Source organism: Chanodichthys erythropterus, chromosome 6, assembly GCF_024489055.1.
Source record: "Chanodichthys erythropterus isolate Z2021 chromosome 6, ASM2448905v1, whole genome shotgun sequence".
In the NCBI taxonomy this organism is placed as follows: domain Eukaryota; kingdom Metazoa; phylum Chordata; class Actinopteri; order Cypriniformes; family Xenocyprididae; genus Chanodichthys; species Chanodichthys erythropterus.
The window spans coordinates 21,959,449-21,977,726 of NC_090226.1; the positions used below are offsets into that span (position 1 = coordinate 21,959,449).

The window sequence follows — 18,278 nt, forward strand, 5'->3', positions numbered from 1 at the left end:
GAATTTGCATGCATTTGTCTTATCTTGAGGAGTAAAGAGAGTGAGAAGATGGATATTAGTCGACAGTGGTTATTAACCCACATATGACGGTACTCATGTCCTGTGGATGACTGCTGTAATTAAAAATTCAGTTCTTTTTAAGGAGTTTTACCCTTTGAGTTGTGATCCTATATCCTATATTTTGCTAGATTATCATATTGTTCGATACCCATTATACACAATGCATTGAGGAGTGAGATTAAAACTAAAATTCATGTTCAGTGTTGAAATGTCTGATTAATTCTAGTGAATCAGCATTAACCAATTCCAGAATTATTTCATATACTTTGCTTCCAAGAAGACCTGCGCTGCATTTTAGGTCTTCTTTTTTTAGTTAAATGATGCTGTTTATTAATAGTATCAAATTATAGAGGTAAGTTCAAGTTGCAGTAATCGATTTCTGAGAAACAATGTTGATATTTGAAATCACCAAAACAAACACACCCCTACCCTAAAGGATCACACTTCTATTTTGATAGCTACACCCCCAAATTCACTAAACGCTATGCAACACAGGTGCCTAACCCTTAATGTGTGTACACACCCCTTAATGCTGATTGGCTACAGGTGTGTTTTAGTGTTCGGTCCGATCCACTTTCAACAGCATTTCTTAGAAATCGCTCACTGCACCTTTAATTGTAGTGAGCTCACGTTTGTTAGTAGCTAGCAGTGTAGCTACTTATCCAAAAGAGTAGCATGATGGTAGATTAACTATTGATTCACAAGTTCACGCTTACTTCGGATAGAGTAAAAGTGCATGCGTATTTGGCGTGCTGTTCATGCGGAGGGCTCCGAGCTTGGAATTTGGCCCAAACCCAGACTATTTCTCCCGTGTCCCTGGCTGGGATAAGAACCAGCTGAGAGTGAGTTGGGGTGGCGGGGGGATGCAGAAAACTGCTGAGGAACATAGGTGAGTCGGCTACATATATAGGCCTCCTCTCATGCTGACTGGTTAGATCATTTGAACGTGTTCCTCCCAAACTTTGTAAATAAAACATCATTTGCCAACATTTTCTAAGTATCTTCACCTACAATGCACACTTGGATTAATAGAAGTAATATTTCTCTGTCACTTTCAGACAGCATTTTGATAGGACAGTTATTTAGAATAATATTTTAAACATTTTTTCATCCTTAACCTGTACAAGCTAAACTCATTTCTATGAATTTTTTAATAATCTTTCCCCATCTCACCTTACAATAGTCCCATCCAGCCCCCCCCTCTCATCTCAATATATGAAAGATCAGAAAAGTGGGAGCAGAGTCAAAGAGAGCTTTTAAGTATATAGCAACATGTTATCTCTTAATTGAGCTGAAACACATATGCTGTAAATTAGATGTCACTTAGATACACGCATTGGTTGGCTAAGGTGGGATATTTTACTCCCTGTGGCAGGTAGAACTATGGATAAATGTTTGGAGCCAAATTACATATTAAGCTTTTCTTCTCAATTTTTCATTAACCAGCACAGCATTAGTCAAATGTCATATCTATTATTTATTACTTCAGACATTAATCTTCAAGCTCAATGTCAAAGCATTTCCTTAAGTGACCCGTGCTGTGCACCAGAGCAGCAGCCCTGCCGACTGAGCAGCTCTGAAGTGAAGAGTGGGAGGGGGTTTCACAATCAAATATATTGCTCTGTGAAAGCAACATCTGTAGTTTATGGTGTGACTGATGCCAGACCGTGTCAGTCGTCCAGCTAGGCAATCCCTCTCCCAGGCCTTCCCGCTCTGCCGCAGTAATAGTTACTGTTTGCTTTGCTGCTGGAGAGGATAAAGCCAGCTTAACCTGTGTCCGATCCTGTTACTTACTCCCACATGTCTACTTGTGAACCAGAGTCTTTGTCTGGGTTCCCCCTGAGTAATTTTGCAGGCCTGATTAGCATGGGCACATTAGCTCAGGCTGGTGTTTGCCATAGCTACTGTACATCATAAGAATTTTTTTCCACTGATGGCCATTCGAAATTACAATTCAGGCTTGAAAGTTTCTCATGGGTAAAGATGGTAGCTTTCGGGTTACATAGTTCCAGAAGGTTCTGCTCCAGCCGAGCAACTCAGCACAAATAGGAATGCTAACAAATAGTGTTCTCCAAGTAATATAGACCATATAGGCCTCTTCCAATAATTATTTGACACTTGTATTCTTTCACCCTTAGGTTCCTCTCTAATACGTCCTTTGTAGGGATGACTGGCCCTGTCAGCGTTCAACGCAACCTCTCCCGTGTACACACCTCCCAGAGGGTCCACATTTGGAGTCTGAGGCGTGATGCCGTCGGTCAGCCCACGTGGGTGACTGTAGGCAGCTGGGAAGGCGGTAGGTTGGATGTAGAGGAGCAGGGATTATGGCAGGGCTCGTCCCCTCGGCAGCGCACGGAGGGCCAGATGGGCAGGGAAGGTCGTAGATGGCGAGCTGGCTTTCCTGTGACGGGGAGTCGTGTGCGTGTGGTCACTCTGGTGGAGCACCCTTTCGTGTTCACTCGAGAGGTAGATGAGGATGGAAACTGTCCCGCGGGGCAATTCTGTCTGGATGCAGGCACAAACAGCTCGGAAAACCTGGACCACTTGTATTCCGAGCGGGCTCAAGGCAACAGCAGCTTCTTGCCACCGGATTACAGCAAGTGTTGCTATGGATACTGTATTGACCTACTGGAGAAGCTGGCAGAAGACATGAACTTCAAGTTTGACCTGTACATAGTTGGGGACGGGAAATATGGAGCACTCAAGGGTGGGAAGTGGACGGGGTTGGTGGGCGACCTGCTGAGCGGGATGGCCGATATGGCTGTTACCAGCTTCAGCATCAACTCGGCTCGCAGTAAAGTGATTGACTTCACCAGTCCATTTTTTTCCACAAGTTTGGGAATACTAGTGCGCAGTAAAGACACGGCTGCACCTATTGGAGCATTCATGTGGCCATTGCACTGGTCCATGTGGATGGGCATCTTTGTGGCACTGCATATTACAGCACTCTTCCTCACCCTCTATGAATGGAAGAGTCCCTTTGGCATGACGCCTCATGGACGTAACCGTGTGAAGGTCTTCTCCTATTCCTCAGCTCTCAACCTCTGCTACGCCATCCTCTTTGGCCGAACTGTCTCTAGTAAGACGCCCAAGTGTTGGACTGGACGTTTCCTGATGAACCTGTGGGCCATATTTTGCTTGCTGGTTTTGTCCAGTTACACAGCAAATCTGGCAGCAGTCATGGTTGGGGAAAAGACCTTTGAAGAGGTCTCTGGAATACATGATGCCAAGGTGAGATCTTTTGAGACACTTCGATTATTTGAGAATCACAATTTATTTGTTTAAAATAGAGATCATGATTCTCTGACATAGAGGTTCTGACAAAATGTTAATTGCTGCAGTTAATTTAAAAAAATAATTTTAATGATTTTATTGGTTTGGCTGAATGCTTCAATGACTTTCACATAAATATGTCACTTGTTTCATTACTGGATGAATCAGTGTTTTTAAACAAATCTCATGATTCAATAACAATTTTTAACAGTAATTTGTCATCACCTTGTGGTGTAATGATGTAATCAATACAATCTTTATTTGAAGCATCAAGTTCGCTACCGTAGACAAGACATCAGTGTTTATATCTGAACTTTTAAACTTTTATCCCAGTACTAATATGAATTATTGTAACACAGAAATGTTGATACTGTGTGGTTGAAAATACTTTTTATGAAGCTATTTCGTACCTACAAATGATAACTATTCTCTCAGTGCTGTGTCAACGCAGATTTGGATGTTCGCTGTGACCGTACTTAGACACAGCCAAAATTGTTGCCATTAAAGAATAAGGTTGATGATTGCAATCTTTTAACAATTAATCGTGCAGCTCTAGTGAACACTGTAGTTATAACCTCTAGAAAACAATGTTGCTATATATTTAAAGAGGTCATGTCATAGTTTTTTACCGTGAGGTCCCCTACCTTCAGTCCTCTACTCCAGTGTAAACATGCTGTCAATCCTGACTATCTATCCCGTCTAAGTCCTACAGGACTTCTGTCTTGAAGTACTGTCGAATGGGTGTTGACATTTATATTTATTCATTTTGCAGACGCTTTTATCCAAAGCGACTTACAAGTGAGGAATACAACAACCAATTTGTTGCGAAGAGGCCAATAGACTCAAGAAGCGCTCATAATACAAGTTTCAGACATTGCTTAGAGTTGCATAAAGCAACTCTAAGGGAGGGATTAAAAGATGTGAAAGCAATTTATATTTTGACATGTATCGCATGATGCATAAAACAGTTATATATAAATATCAAAGTTCAGAGAGCATATCTATAGCTCAAACAGTAGAGCATGGCGCTAGCAATGCTAATGTCATGGGTGCCATTCCCTGGGAATGCATGAACTGATAAAATGGATACTTTGAATGCAATATAAATCACTGTGGATAAAAATGTCTGCCAAATGAACAGGTAAATTATCAAGGTAAATTATCAAGGAAAATGGCATTTATCATGATATCACCCCTTGTAGAGTAAGCTAAAACAGACATTCATGTGTGTTGCACTATAATCTAAGACTTAGCTCTTTTTCCTTCCCCTTGGACTTAGCTTCATCACCCATCTCAGGGATTCCGATTTGGCACTGTTCGGGAAAGCAGTGCAGAGGATTACATGAAAAAGAGTTTTCCTGAGATGCACGAGTATATGCGGAATTTCAACGAGCCCACCACACCTGATGGTGTCGCCACACTCAAGTAAGAGACCAATTCACCCAACAGAATCCACTCAGCTAGCAGATGGCAGCAAGTGCTCCCGGTGTAGTTATACCGCCAAACACTATTAGCACGTAGTGAAATTTACAACACATGGGGAAAACTTTGTGCATAGTGATCAATAATTCAAACAGCAGTTGCATCCTGTTCATTACAATGCAAATGCTGAATCTCAAAAACAGTCTTTTCTATAACAAACCTCCCTAGTGACTCACTGGTTGACAATACAACAAGTGTCAATAAATCGGCCAATTTTTGAATAATGCTGTCATTAGAATGAAGTGTTTGCCTGAAGCATTTTTTCTTTCAGCATATTTGAGTCTTAGTTCTGAGATTCCCTCTCACTGCTGCTCGCCAGGCAAGCGGCTTGTTGTTTCCTGCCAGCTGTAGTGCCACAGTCTGTCAAGCACATACCAAATTTTGAAGAGTGTGTTTTTGTTTGTTTGTTTGTTTGTTTAAATATTGATTTATTTTTGGGCTATATAAAAAAAATAGAGGAGAACTGGGATAGAGAAAGGAGGAGAATTAAAAATTCCTATGTGATTTAAAAAAAAAAAAAAAATTATCTAAAGCCTAATTAATAAGTTTGAAAACAAAACGTATAACTGGAAATATATATATATATATATATATATATATATATATATATATATATATATATATATATATATATATATATATATATATATATATATATATATATATATATATATATATATATATAATATATATATATATAATATGGACTTCTTTTACTAGCCTAGTTTGCACTCACACCAGAGATGAATTTAGAAGGAACTGCAGAAATATTAACATTTTGAGAGTCAGTGCATCTCACTTCCTTACATAATTCTTTAGTAAAGGTTTGAGTCTGTATGACAGATGCAGAATTAAGCCTAAAATCATGCCATAGAAGTTGCTTCATTTAATATTTGGATGTATCATTCAGAATGTAATTGGAAGAAGAACTTAAAAGAGACAAACGTCTTCAAAAGAGTCAAAGATCCATGAAGTATTTAAATTGGCTGAAAACACTTTAATCCTTTTTTTAATTTTGAGAAGAGGATCAGAGGTATCAGTGACCATATGTATCGCAATGAAACAGCAAAGCAATTCATTTCTGAAATATTTGATTTTCAAATGTATGCCACAGTATGTCTGTTTTTGCCTTTTGATGGTGTTTATATGCAGTTTTGTTTGTACTCTAGATTTAAATATATATATATATATATATATATATATATATATATATATATATATATATATATATATATATATATATATATATTAAAAAGAAACTTCTAGTGGTAAAGGGTTAATAGCTTTCATTTGTCAATCAATAATCATTTTGATTTGCCAGATTGGAATTACACTGAAAAAATGTGTGGAAAAAGAAATGTTCTTATCAACCACAAGAACTACTAAATATGTTTAACTTCAAATTTGCTGCTGGCTGAACTTTTTTTTTTTCTTCTTTTTGGCTGGCTTTGATAAATTACATCTTTTTCTTAATCATTAAATTAAGTAAGGGTGGACTGCTGCCCTTAAGGTGTCACAATCCATTAAAAGTCCTTTTCAGGCTCTATTCAGCTTGCATCTAGTTTAGCGTAGCTGCTGATTTATGGCCTCCATTGCAGTTTATGAACATTTAGTTCAGACAAATGATGTCTGTGTTCCATTTGCACCGGAATCATACTGTGCATGTTTAATCAGAGTGTGTGCTTGCCTGTGTGTAGTTTTGTATCCCTCCCTCTTTTTATGTTGTGAAGGACAGATCCGCCTCAACTTGATGCTTTTATCATGGACAAAGCCCTGCTGGACTACGAGGTGTCCATTGATGCCGACTGCAAGTTGCTGACAGTTGGTAAACCTTTTGCTATTGAAGGTAAGCAGAATGTACAAATTTAGTTCAAACTTTTTTACTGGACAGATTGGGCAGTTTAGTGTTTAACATTAAAGAGTTGAAAATGAAAATCCTGTCTTCATTTGCTCACCCTCATGTTGTTCCAGACCTTTCTTTCTCAATGTTCTAAGGACCCTATTGACGTTCAACCATGTGGAAAGCAACAGTTAAAACATTCTTTAAAGTATCTTTTTCAAGATTAATTCAGGGCGGCCACATTCAGCAGAGTTGCAGAGAAAAGACTTAAATTTAGTTTTATCAAAATTCTTAAATATCTTAAATTGTATAAGAAAAGTTAATATATGTATTATAATTTCAAGAGGTCTTAAATTTGGGGACAGAAAAACAGGAAATGTGCAGGAAACAGGCTTAATTAAACTTTAAAAGGCTATGATTTAATTAAATAGGAACGTTGCACATTTCAAAGTAAATAGATGAAGCTGTTTCACGTTCTACAGGCTCATGGTTTCAGAGCAGTTCGCAATCATTGAATGCCAAGGATTTATGCCAAGAGGTTGCCTTTTGCTTATGATCTACTGTTGATGAATTATGACATTGTTTACCTTTTGTTTATATCATCTGCAAATTCATCACCATTCTAAATAGCGCAGTTGGTTTATTTACAGGGGCTACCAGGGTAACCGTTGTATTTCTGCTGTTCCATAAATGCCACCTACTGTCAGAAAGTGAATTTGTATTTTCATTTAGCCAGTCAGCTGTTTAAAGGTGTACTATACACGATTTCCCCCCCAAAAAATAACAAAGTATAGGATCATGCAAAAATAATCCCTCTCAGTCATTACTTATGATCCCACTAGAAGTGTGTGGTGGTGTTTGTTTCTACAGAGACCTTGGCTGCATCCAAAATCACGTACTTCCCTACTATATAAACAGTATGCATCAAAAGAATTCACAGTACTCATAAAAGAGTAAGCAAAAAGTACCCAGATGACCTTCTACTTCCAGCGAGAACTATCTCATAACTATCTCCCATGGCCTTGCAGTCCTATTTGTGAATGGCAGTAAAGCAACTGACTCTGGTAGGTCACGTGATATTGACAACATGGCAGATGTGGTCCAGATTACATTCATACTACACATGTTCGTACTATATAGAATATACTTTTTTTTAGCAGATGTGAAGTAATTACCTATTCAAAAAAAGTACCTACTTAAGAGATAATGCGATTTCAGACGCAGCCTCTGACTCTGCCTGTATTTTCTTATTTTATTCTTCTAATGTGTGCTTGGAACATTTCTGGGCTGCAGCCTTGGGCAAGTGGGTGTATCGTCTGTGCTATTCGCTAATGTTGCTATTGCCTTATTGACTGCTGTCTGTCTCTCGAAAGATTACTAGGCATGTAATTCCGTTTTAATGATGATACCTAATTATTGGTTATTAGTAAGCTAGACTGAAGATGGCTAAACAACACGCTCGCAAATTACACTCAGTCATTTAATTATTAACATAACTGTTCGTTTGACACAAAAAACGCCATTTATGCATGATAAACACATTTGCAAAACAATTCATCACTCATCTTCCCGCAGTTAGTCCACTCTCAAGTCATTGTCTCTTCTAATGCTGCTGCAGGTTGGGCTGCATGTGTTCTGGCTTGTGTGTTCATTATATATAGGCCTACAGTCAAACCAAAATTTATTCAGACACCTTGAACATTTCTTTCATTAATACAGTTTATTTACTATAGTTTTAAAAAATGGTAATAAAATATGAGAAGATCTCAGAGTTAAACTGTGTAAGAAAAAAAAAAAAAAAATTATGTCAGATAACACTTAAGCCAAACATGGTCAGGTGAAAGTGTCTACATTTTTTTTTTTATTTTTTTTTTTTTATCAATTTTATCAATTTCACTGTATGAAGAATTTTTGGGTATAATATGCCACAGTTTTCTTTATTTTGCTATCCTCACTTACATAAATGAACTATAGTGTCCTGCACCCACTAGTAAAAATAAGTTGTTTAAATTGTTTTTACAGTCATTTTATGATTTAGGATGTTATCTTAATCTGTTCATGTGAGTTCAGTGGTTCAATATTAATATAAAAAAAGTTGCCAAAAAAACAACTTATATAGTGATGGCCGATTTCAAAACACTGCTTCAGGAAGCATGGCTCACCAAAATATTTCTCGTTGCTTTATAATATTAATATTGAACTACTGAACTCACATGAACTGATTTAGATGTGTTTTTAGTACCTTTATGGATCATTGCTGGCTATGGAGGCCTCGCTGAGCCATCGGATTTTAACTAAAATATCTTAATTTATGTTCCGAAGATTAATGACAGTCTTATGGGTGTGAAACAGCATGAGGGTAAGTAATAAATGACAGAATTTACATTTTTGGGTGAACTAACCATTTAATGCAGATACCCTGATTAAGGTGAGGACCAGCCTCTTGGAGGTCACCATGTTGAGATCACATGACCAGACATTGCAATTTACTAAAATGCAAATGGGATGAGAGTTGAAACACACTTAACGTAAAATATAGATACAGTACAACACTAATATGGTATTAATAAACTGTAAAGTCTTTAATCTAATTTAGATTTTTCCTATTAGTATTTAATACTAATACCTCTTTACCTCTAATACTACTTTACCTCTTTTGAAAAATTCACTGCCATACAGAAACTTAAACAAATACTTTTCACTTTATCTTGGTGTCACCACTGTTATTGGACATTCTCTGTTGTGAAATAAATTAATCATGGGTGACAAATACACCTGCAAATAAAGCATTTCTGCCGAAAATTAAGCTTTTGCATGATGCTGCATCCGTGATGATAGATATCAGTATATAGTTCAAAACCACTATAGTTCAAAACCTAATGCATCTTTTATAAATCATAAGTTTCATGATTTTTACATGAAACTATATTTTATCAATTTATATAAAGGCCAGAAGAAGATAAACTGGAATACCGTATGATTTTTCCCTGGATATGAAGAAAATGTCATGTTATTCATTGTCCAAAATGGCTGTCATTGGAAATCTGGACAGCCATCAGGAGGTAGATACTGTGCTAGTAAAGAGAAGAAAAGAGAGACAACATGGTATGAAGTATTCAGACTTTTCATTTGCATATTTTAGAGTGTATTAACAAATCCACAACTGACAAGAACTGGGGGGAAAAAAGTAAGAAGTCAGCTTGGCACAGATCTCTCTTGCTGTCATGCATTTTAGTGGAGAAGCCAATTTAAATGCAAACCTGGGCTGTTTTCCTGAGCTGCCTACAGGAAGCACAGATCTTTCTAGAAGGCGGCACTGAAAGGTGTGCTGGAGGAAAGAGAGAACGTTGAGTAAAATAATTGTGGTCCGGTTTTTATATTTTTTCATTTTTCAGGCCTAACCCTCAACTGGGTGTCTGGGCTAATTGAGCTCATGCCCCGCTCGAGTCGTGTTAATTAGCATATGCCTGTTGTCTCAGGTCTCATGTCTGTTCATTCCCCCTCAGCACATTTAATACCTCTGTGTACGTGCTGGACAATGTTATGCATGTTTTTTTAATGGATTAATAAGCATGGTCTCATGCATGAGCTGTATTTTAACAGACAGGTCTTGTCCTTCAGCTCTGCCCTTAAATGGTCACAGTCATGAAATTGCTCAGAATTTATGATTGCAGTGAGGCACAGAATATATTTAAGCATTTTATCTTAGACACACTGTACAAAATCGTTTTCTTAATCAGTATTGTTATTTTGTTTTCTATAGTAAAAAATATAAACATACTAAAAACAAGATAAATTTATTTCATAGTCACAACTCATATTAATATTTCATATTAATACTTCTATAATAGATTAATAAATAAAATATCTTTAAAAGATTATACTTAAGTGTGAACTGAATGTAATTGTAGCAAATTAGCTCAAAATAAATATGATAAATATGAAAGTTTAGGCCGGAGCCTGGCACAAGCTTGGGGTTCCTTAGAAGCTTCTAGTACAGCATCATCTTGACATCAGCATTTTTCAGTAAAGGAAAAGACTGTGATCTTATGATCAGTGATTTTAAAGGGTGAAGATGTCACACCCTCTTGAGGTGTCTGAGCCAATAAGGAGTTGTTCTCTCGAGTCTTTGTGACTTTGGCAGGATATTAGCATAAGACACTGGATTGGATGAATAAGAGAAGAACCTTCTAGATTCTTATAATAATAATGAGTCACAGAGTTGGAAACATGTAATATTAATTAACAAATAGGAAATGGAAGTTGGAGTCCATCTATACCAAACAGGCTACCCATGTGATTTTAGTCTCTGAAACATTAATGCCAAAATAGTTCAAAAGAGAGAATTAATACATAGAATAAACCCTATAAAAGGAAAATCATGAGAGGGGAAAATTGGATACACGTTTATACATTTCTCATGTGGTCATATATTGAATATATAGGATTAAGAGGGTTTATTTGTCAGAAAGAATGACATCAGAGTCAAGCCAAGTCAAGTCACCATTATTTATATAGCGCTTTTTACAATGCAGATTGTATCAAAGCAGCTTTACATTGATTCTTCATGAATAGTGTCAATGCAGGCAGATCAAAGCACTGTTGAATAAATGTCAAGAATACTATTGAATATCAAATGTCAAGTCAAATGTCAAGTGTCCCCAACTAAGCAAGCCAAAGGCGACAGCGGCAAGGAACCCAAACTCCAACAGGTGACATCAGGTGGCAAACAAACAGCAAATAGGTGTTAAAATGGAGAAAAAAAAAAAAACCTTGGGAGAAACCAGGCTTAGTCGGGGGGCAAGTTCTCCTCTGGCGAACAGTGCTTTGTTACGAGTTCAGGTTGCTATCATAAATCTGATAGGATCGCAACATTCAAAGTATTTATTTCAGTTTCATCCAGTTGAGGATCGTATTCATCACGCCGGTATGGACGGTTTGTTGAGGAACTGTGGCACTGGCTGTCGTGTCGATGAGGCACAATGGATGATCTAGTCGACTCGATCTCTGCTGATACTTCAGGGCTGCGTTGTGGTCGTGTCCAATTGAGGATCGTATTCATCATGCCGGCATGGTCGGTTTGTTGAGGAACTGTGGCACTGGCTGTCGTGTTGATGATGTCTTCACAATGGATGATCTAGTCTACTCGATCCTCGATCTCTGCTGATACTTCAGGGCCTGCATTGTGGTCATGTCAAGGTGCAGGTCCTGGTCACAAATTCCTGAAGGTCATACAAAGTTCTTACCAGTTTTCTGTGTGTTAGCTTCATCTGGGATGCTAGTTGCAGTTTAGGGGGATGGGTTCACAGAAATTTAAGAGAGTGAGTCTCTGGATTATTCATTAAATATAATGAATAATTGTGTGTCTGATTGGTCCAGACGCTACATAATGTTTTCAGACACTTGCATGTTGAATGAAAATGTATTTCATAATTACTGTTGTCTTTAAACGTCTAATTTAGGGTCTAATGCTATTTCATGCATTCTGACACTGTTAAAGAGTTGGATTCTCTTGCTAAACATGGCCAATCATGGCCATCGAACGCACACACATCAATCAGAGCGAGAGAGCAAGAGCACACCCAATTTTATAGCTTGCGATTCTGAGAAAAAAGTCAGAAGTACAAGATATAAACTCGCAGTTGTGAGAAAAAGTAGAATTATGAGTTTTGACTTTTTTCTCAGAATTGCAAGATAAAAACTCGCAATTCAGTTTAATTTCAAATGTTAGCCTATATCTCGCAATGGTGAATGCGATTTCACCAAGTACAACATGTTCCTGGATCAACATCTTTGTTGATCCTAGAACAACATTCCAATCAACCAATCAGATTTGAGGGACAAGTTTACCATTACAAGTTTAGGCTTACAACCAGGGTTAGGTGCTTCTACATCCATGTTATGCAACTATCATTTCCCTCTGACTTTAGGTATAAGTTATGGGTAGGGTTAAGTTTAGGGGTTGGGAAAAGGTTAGGACTAAATTTTCGGATAGGAAAGTTGTCTTACTTGGCAAAATTACGGTGACCATCTTGCAATTCTGAGAAAAAAGTCAGAATTACGAGATGTAAACTCGCAATTCTACTTTTTTCTTGCAATAGCAAGTTTCTGTTTTGTAATTCTGACTTTTTTTTTCTCAGAATTGCAAGATATAAACTCAGAATTGCAAGAAAAAGGTTTGCAATTGTGAGAAAAAGTAGAATTGCGAGTTTATTGTATTGTATTGTACTGTACTATTCTGAGAAATAAAGTCACAATTCTGAGAAATAAAGTCGACTAAATTTCTCTGACTTTATATCTCACAGTTTGGACTTTATAACTCCCAGTTGTGAGTTTAGAGCCTATATTTCACAATTTGAAGAAAAAAATGCCAGAATTGCGAGATAAATTTGAGATAAACTTGCAATTACCTTTTTTATTTTTTATTCAGTAGCGGAAACAACTTCCGGACACAAGCCAACTTTATCAACGTAATTAAGCATTACTGTCGGCCACGGGGGCCCTAAATGCAACCACTTATGTGGCTTATTACTGTAGGTAGGGCTGCAGTGCTTAATTACACATGCTCTTTCAGCACCTGGTTTGTTAATGAGTGGTTAAAGACTGAAATGCAGCTACAGTAGCACAACTAGTGAATTCGCCCCTGTGTGTTTGTGTTGCAGCTTGGCAGTGATAAAATGCGTAGATGTCAGCATTTGAATATCTGTGATCTGTCAGCCACTTAGGAGCCAGTGGGGGCTGGTGAGTGACAGATTTACTGCAGAGAGCTTGAGGGAAAACAGCCCACTGACTGGTCCTAGTATATTTGCTCCTTTTTTTGATATTTCCCTATATTTTGTCCTATCTGTAATTTCTCTATTTTCAGGCCTGACCCTCCCTTGGCCATCTGTGCTAAAATAGTAATTGAGGTTCAGTGTAATCAGACCCTTCTGGGCTGTGCAGGACTTCTGACTGTGCTAATTACCATATGCCTGTCGTCCAATTTCTTATGTCAATTCATCTCCCGTGTGTGCTGATTGAATGATATTCATGCCTGTCTTCCAAGAGGAACACAAGTCTATCAATGATATATGAATGATAGGACTCTTAAGCCCCAACCACATTATAACTCACCTGTGAGATGGCCCAGAATGACACACTCCTCCTGTCACTACGTTATACATGTGTCATGATCACCTGCTGGAGTGCCCTTGTTTTTGTTTTCATGTTTTTGGTGTGGTCAGTTTTCATATGTTTTGATCCTTTGCCTGGCTGTGACAAAGATTCTGGATTTTCCTATTAAACTGCACTTGGATCTTATACTAAGTCTCAGAGCTTCCGTGGCATCATCTACATCCTTGCTCTCACATTTTTGTTCACATTCCTCTGACGCAAGCTTAAATGATTAAAATTGTAATTGTTTACCTACTATTACAGCATGTTATTCCAAACCTATCGGCTATGATTTTTGATTTTGAAACTGAGGGGTGAACTGGCTTTTATAAGAACTGTGGTTTTATTTAGTTTTCCAAAATGTCCTTTTATTCATGAAGTCTAATTTAAATGTTTCATTAGCAAATTCAAAGAAGTAATGGAAATGAGAGAAAAGTAAGTGGTGCAAATAGCAATCCTTGTTGGCAAATTATATTTATACTGTACTTTTATATGGTGTAAATAGCATCTATCGCTAAGAAATTATGCTATTTTCACTTAGTGTAAATAGCATATATCACTATTTGCACTTAATAGCCGCTGCCAAAAGTAAAATAATACCTTCCAGAATTTGAGAGGCTTTTAGAGAAAAGCTGCACCTGCATTGTAGAGTAGCATGTTGTGCTAACTGTGCTAACTCTTCTAGATTAGCATAATTCAGGTGACATTTATTGACAACTTGTCAAAACATTAAATTTGTGAACATTTTCTTGTTTTTGTTTGAATGATTGAGCCACTCAAGTTTTAAAACTGCAGTTTAAAGCTGCAGTAGTGAGTAAGACTTGCAGACCTGGCTTTTAACGCAGTCGACGCAGGTTCAAATCTGCCTTTTGCCAAGCTCACATTTATTTTTAATAAAAATGAAAATAATGTTCTAAAATTGGAAAAAAAAACTGCGAACGAGTATTTAATAATATTAAAAGTGTTTATTAAGTATGGTTAGGGTAAGGTGTAGGGAGGGATTTATTCTCCCAATAAGGCAGCATCCATTTAATAATTTCTATAAATATAATCATTTACACTCTATTATTGCACTCTATTATTGCATCCTGTTAATGTAGAAAAATACTGAGGTGCAAATGGTATCTGCCAAAATTAAGTATAGATAGCTTCTAATTACTATTTAATTACTATTTGCTATTGAATCTATCGCTATTTTCACCTAGTGTAAATAGCATTTCGCTAAGAAAATGCTGTTATTGTCACTTAGTGTCAATAAGTGAAAATAGTAAAATATTCTAGTGTAAATAGAATATATTGCTATTTTCACTTAGTGCAAATAGTGATATATGCTATTTACGCTGTTTAAATAGCAGCTGCCAAAAGTAAAATAATACCTTCCAGACTTTGAAAAGCTGCACCTGCGTTGTAGCGTAGAGTGTTGTGCTAACTCTTCTAGATTAGCATAATTCAGGTGACATTTATTGACTCAACTTCTCAAAATATTAAATTTGTGAACATTTTCTGTTTGTCATGTATTTGTTTTCCCCATCTCTTCATTATTTCAGCCCAGTGGGCACAGAACCATTGTGTTTCCTATAAAAAAAAACTGAAGTTTTAAAAGAAATTTTTAAAAAACTCGAGACAGACAGTTTAATGAACATTTGTAGCACATTCTGTTTGTTATGGTGATATTTTGATGAATGACTAAGTGACTTTGTTTCTCCTTAGGTTATGGTATCGGACTGCCCCAGAACTCGCCACTCACCTCCAACATATCTGAATTCATCAGCCGTTACAAGTCTGATGGCTACATGGATATGCTTCATGACAAGTGGTACAAGGTTGTGCCGTGCGGAAAGAGAGTCTTTGCTGTTACGGAGGTGAGCAGGATTCAGTCTAATTGAAAGTGAAAAGAAAAATGAACAATAGTGCATATTGCAACAAATCTCCAGAGGTGGCCCAAAACAGAACTGGATCATTTGATTTTATTATTACAAAATTAATAAATATTTATTTGCATAATTCCTATATCAGTTAAATCCTTTTTACCAGATTAGAAGCATGTAATGAATTCATGGTTGCCGGTGTCACTTTCCGATCTCATACATTTAAGCTGCTTGATTGTGTTTTCCAAGCCATGTAAATGTAAATGCTGTGCGCTTGTGTGTTGATTTGATTTTGCTGTTGTATGTTACATATAGATTTCACCTAGATGTTTTTAGGTGCAATTATATTGTTAGTAAATGGAGATTATGAAGTGATACAGCAAATAAATAAGGCATAATATATAAAGAAAAATGTATTGAGTAATAAAACTGCACACTATACCACACATGGCTACTTTAATAAATCTCAGATGAATAAAAGAAAAAATACATACAGAAAATAAATACAGTTCAGATGACATACTGCTCAAAAAATCTAAAATGAATTTTAATTCAGAAGTTTGGGGCAGAGCTATATTTTTGTCCATTAAATGAAGAAGGGTGTGTTCGGGGAAACCTTTAAAATCTTACAGGGGAATGGGACATAAATGGTGACATCATCATGCACTCATGCACTCAAAAAAATAACTCTTTGAACGAACATAAAAAAAAATATGGAAAGGATTTCCACATGATTAAGTTGCTTTATTTCAGCATTATGCAATTCTGTGATTCCAATTTAATGTACTCACATTGGGTCAACTTAATTTATTAAGGTTGATTCAACTTATTTACTATGGTTGGGCACAGCTTAATTTAATACTGTCAGCCCAACTAATTTGCAATGTTTTGGAAAAAAATAAAAAGCAATAAATAAATAATAAATTGTTTTCATATACATTGATTTTTACAATTAATTCTTCTTGTTTAATTTTGTGATTTATATAACTTTTGTGATGTTCTGTGTTAGAAATCTAGATGTGATACTGGATTCATCCTAAACTGCCTTAACCAACAACAATGTAAAGCCTAAATTGATCATTTCAAGTCCATTGGTGGCAATAGTCTTACAATGCTTTTGGGAAATGCCACCCAGAGCACTATCACAGTGATTATTTTCGAATTAAAGTAATTTGAAAGTTTGTTAGCAGGTCCTCAACCCAAGCACAAGTGCAACAATTCACCACAATGGTAACCCTAAAACTATGAATTAACCGAAACTTTTAAATACCAACATAATAGAACAGTAAACATTAAAAAGTCTTTCCATTTTCTCATCTTCCTAAAAACTGCTTAAAATAACACTTTATTTCAACATTTACACTCCTAGTTCAGCCCCTTTGCAAAGCATGATGGGAAGTGAAAATCCTGTTTGATTGAGTCCTGGTTGGGTTTACTTGACTGAAACATGTTATTCCAATATGAAAACATCAAGTTAAGTCAAAGAGTAATCGTTTCAAGACAATTTAACATGAATCAATCACATTTAAACCAGAAACCTGATACAATGGTGTTGAATCAAAATAAATTGTTTAAATAAACTGAACAGCATCAAAAAATCTTTTTTTTTTTTTTGAGTGTGGGTGTGTCCTAATACTTCTAGTCAAAAGAATTGTCATTCTCTAGAATAAGAATGCCCATTTCACTAATTCTACCTGCCTCTGACTAGCAAGTAGAAAATAATGTTTCACTGCCTTTGAAATGCGCAGCTTCCAGTTCCAATAAATAGATAATAAAACTGTGCTTTTAATGCCATTTCATTGGTTCCTTCTTAAAGCCCAGACATAAAATCTTTGTGCCGATCAATCAAACCTCCAAATCTCCAGACTGCCATTGTATTACCAAATTACATTTTTCTTTAATTAATTACTTGATGCTTTATCAAATCAAACAAAGCTCCTGATATCATAGCGGTGACACCATCCTGTCATTCTTTATATGAAAGAGCCAATAGAGAGCTCAAATGTTTATCATTTCCACAGAGCCCTTTTAAGTCTGGCAGGCTGATGTGAGTAAGTGATGTTTGCTTTAGCGATCAGTGGCAGAGGGGCTTCAGTTCTTACATATTGATTTGGCTCAGTACCCTCACTAACTTATCTTGTGTCATTATCTCCGGTGCTGACAGAGGTGTGCGTTAGATCTGCTCGAAACCTCAGAAGATTTCAGAGTAAATGACACTTTTGGAGCGTGCTGATCAGCTGACGACTGACATGCAGAAGAAGAAATAAAGGCCGAACTATCCCTCTTTCCTACAACACAGATTTCTCTGTGCTGTCGAATGCTTTAAGCTTTCAGCAGGGCATGTTTTTTTTCAATCTCTTAATTTCAGGGGGGAAAATTACCATTGCCTGAGCAGAAAAGATTATTCCTCATTTCCATTTCAAATCTCAGTGCTCTTGTGGCATCAGAGGCTCACAGAAGGACGAGAACATGAGGACAAAGCATTGTGAGCTGGTTAAAACCTACGCGAGATACACTCGGTTTTGAATCGATCCGACAAGTGAACATGTTTGAGAGAGAGCTAATAGGATGTCTTATTTCCCAGAATGCTGCTTGGCAGTATG

At 36.8% G+C, this 18,278-nt stretch overlaps 1 protein-coding gene across 1 annotated transcript in view; it reads left to right on the forward strand.

The window, feature by feature from the left end:
• Positions 1-18,278, forward strand: part of grin3bb (glutamate receptor, ionotropic, N-methyl-D-aspartate 3Bb) — a 116,299-nt gene that overhangs the window by 93,438 nt on the left and 4,583 nt on the right. The window contains exons 3-6 of the mRNA XM_067387391.1: positions 2,199-3,291; positions 4,613-4,758; positions 6,546-6,661; positions 15,518-15,669. Of these exons, the coding sequence (XP_067243492.1) occupies positions 2,199-3,291; positions 4,613-4,758; positions 6,546-6,661; positions 15,518-15,669 (1,507 nt within the window). The remainder of the gene's footprint in view (positions 1-2,198; positions 3,292-4,612; positions 4,759-6,545; positions 6,662-15,517; positions 15,670-18,278) is intronic.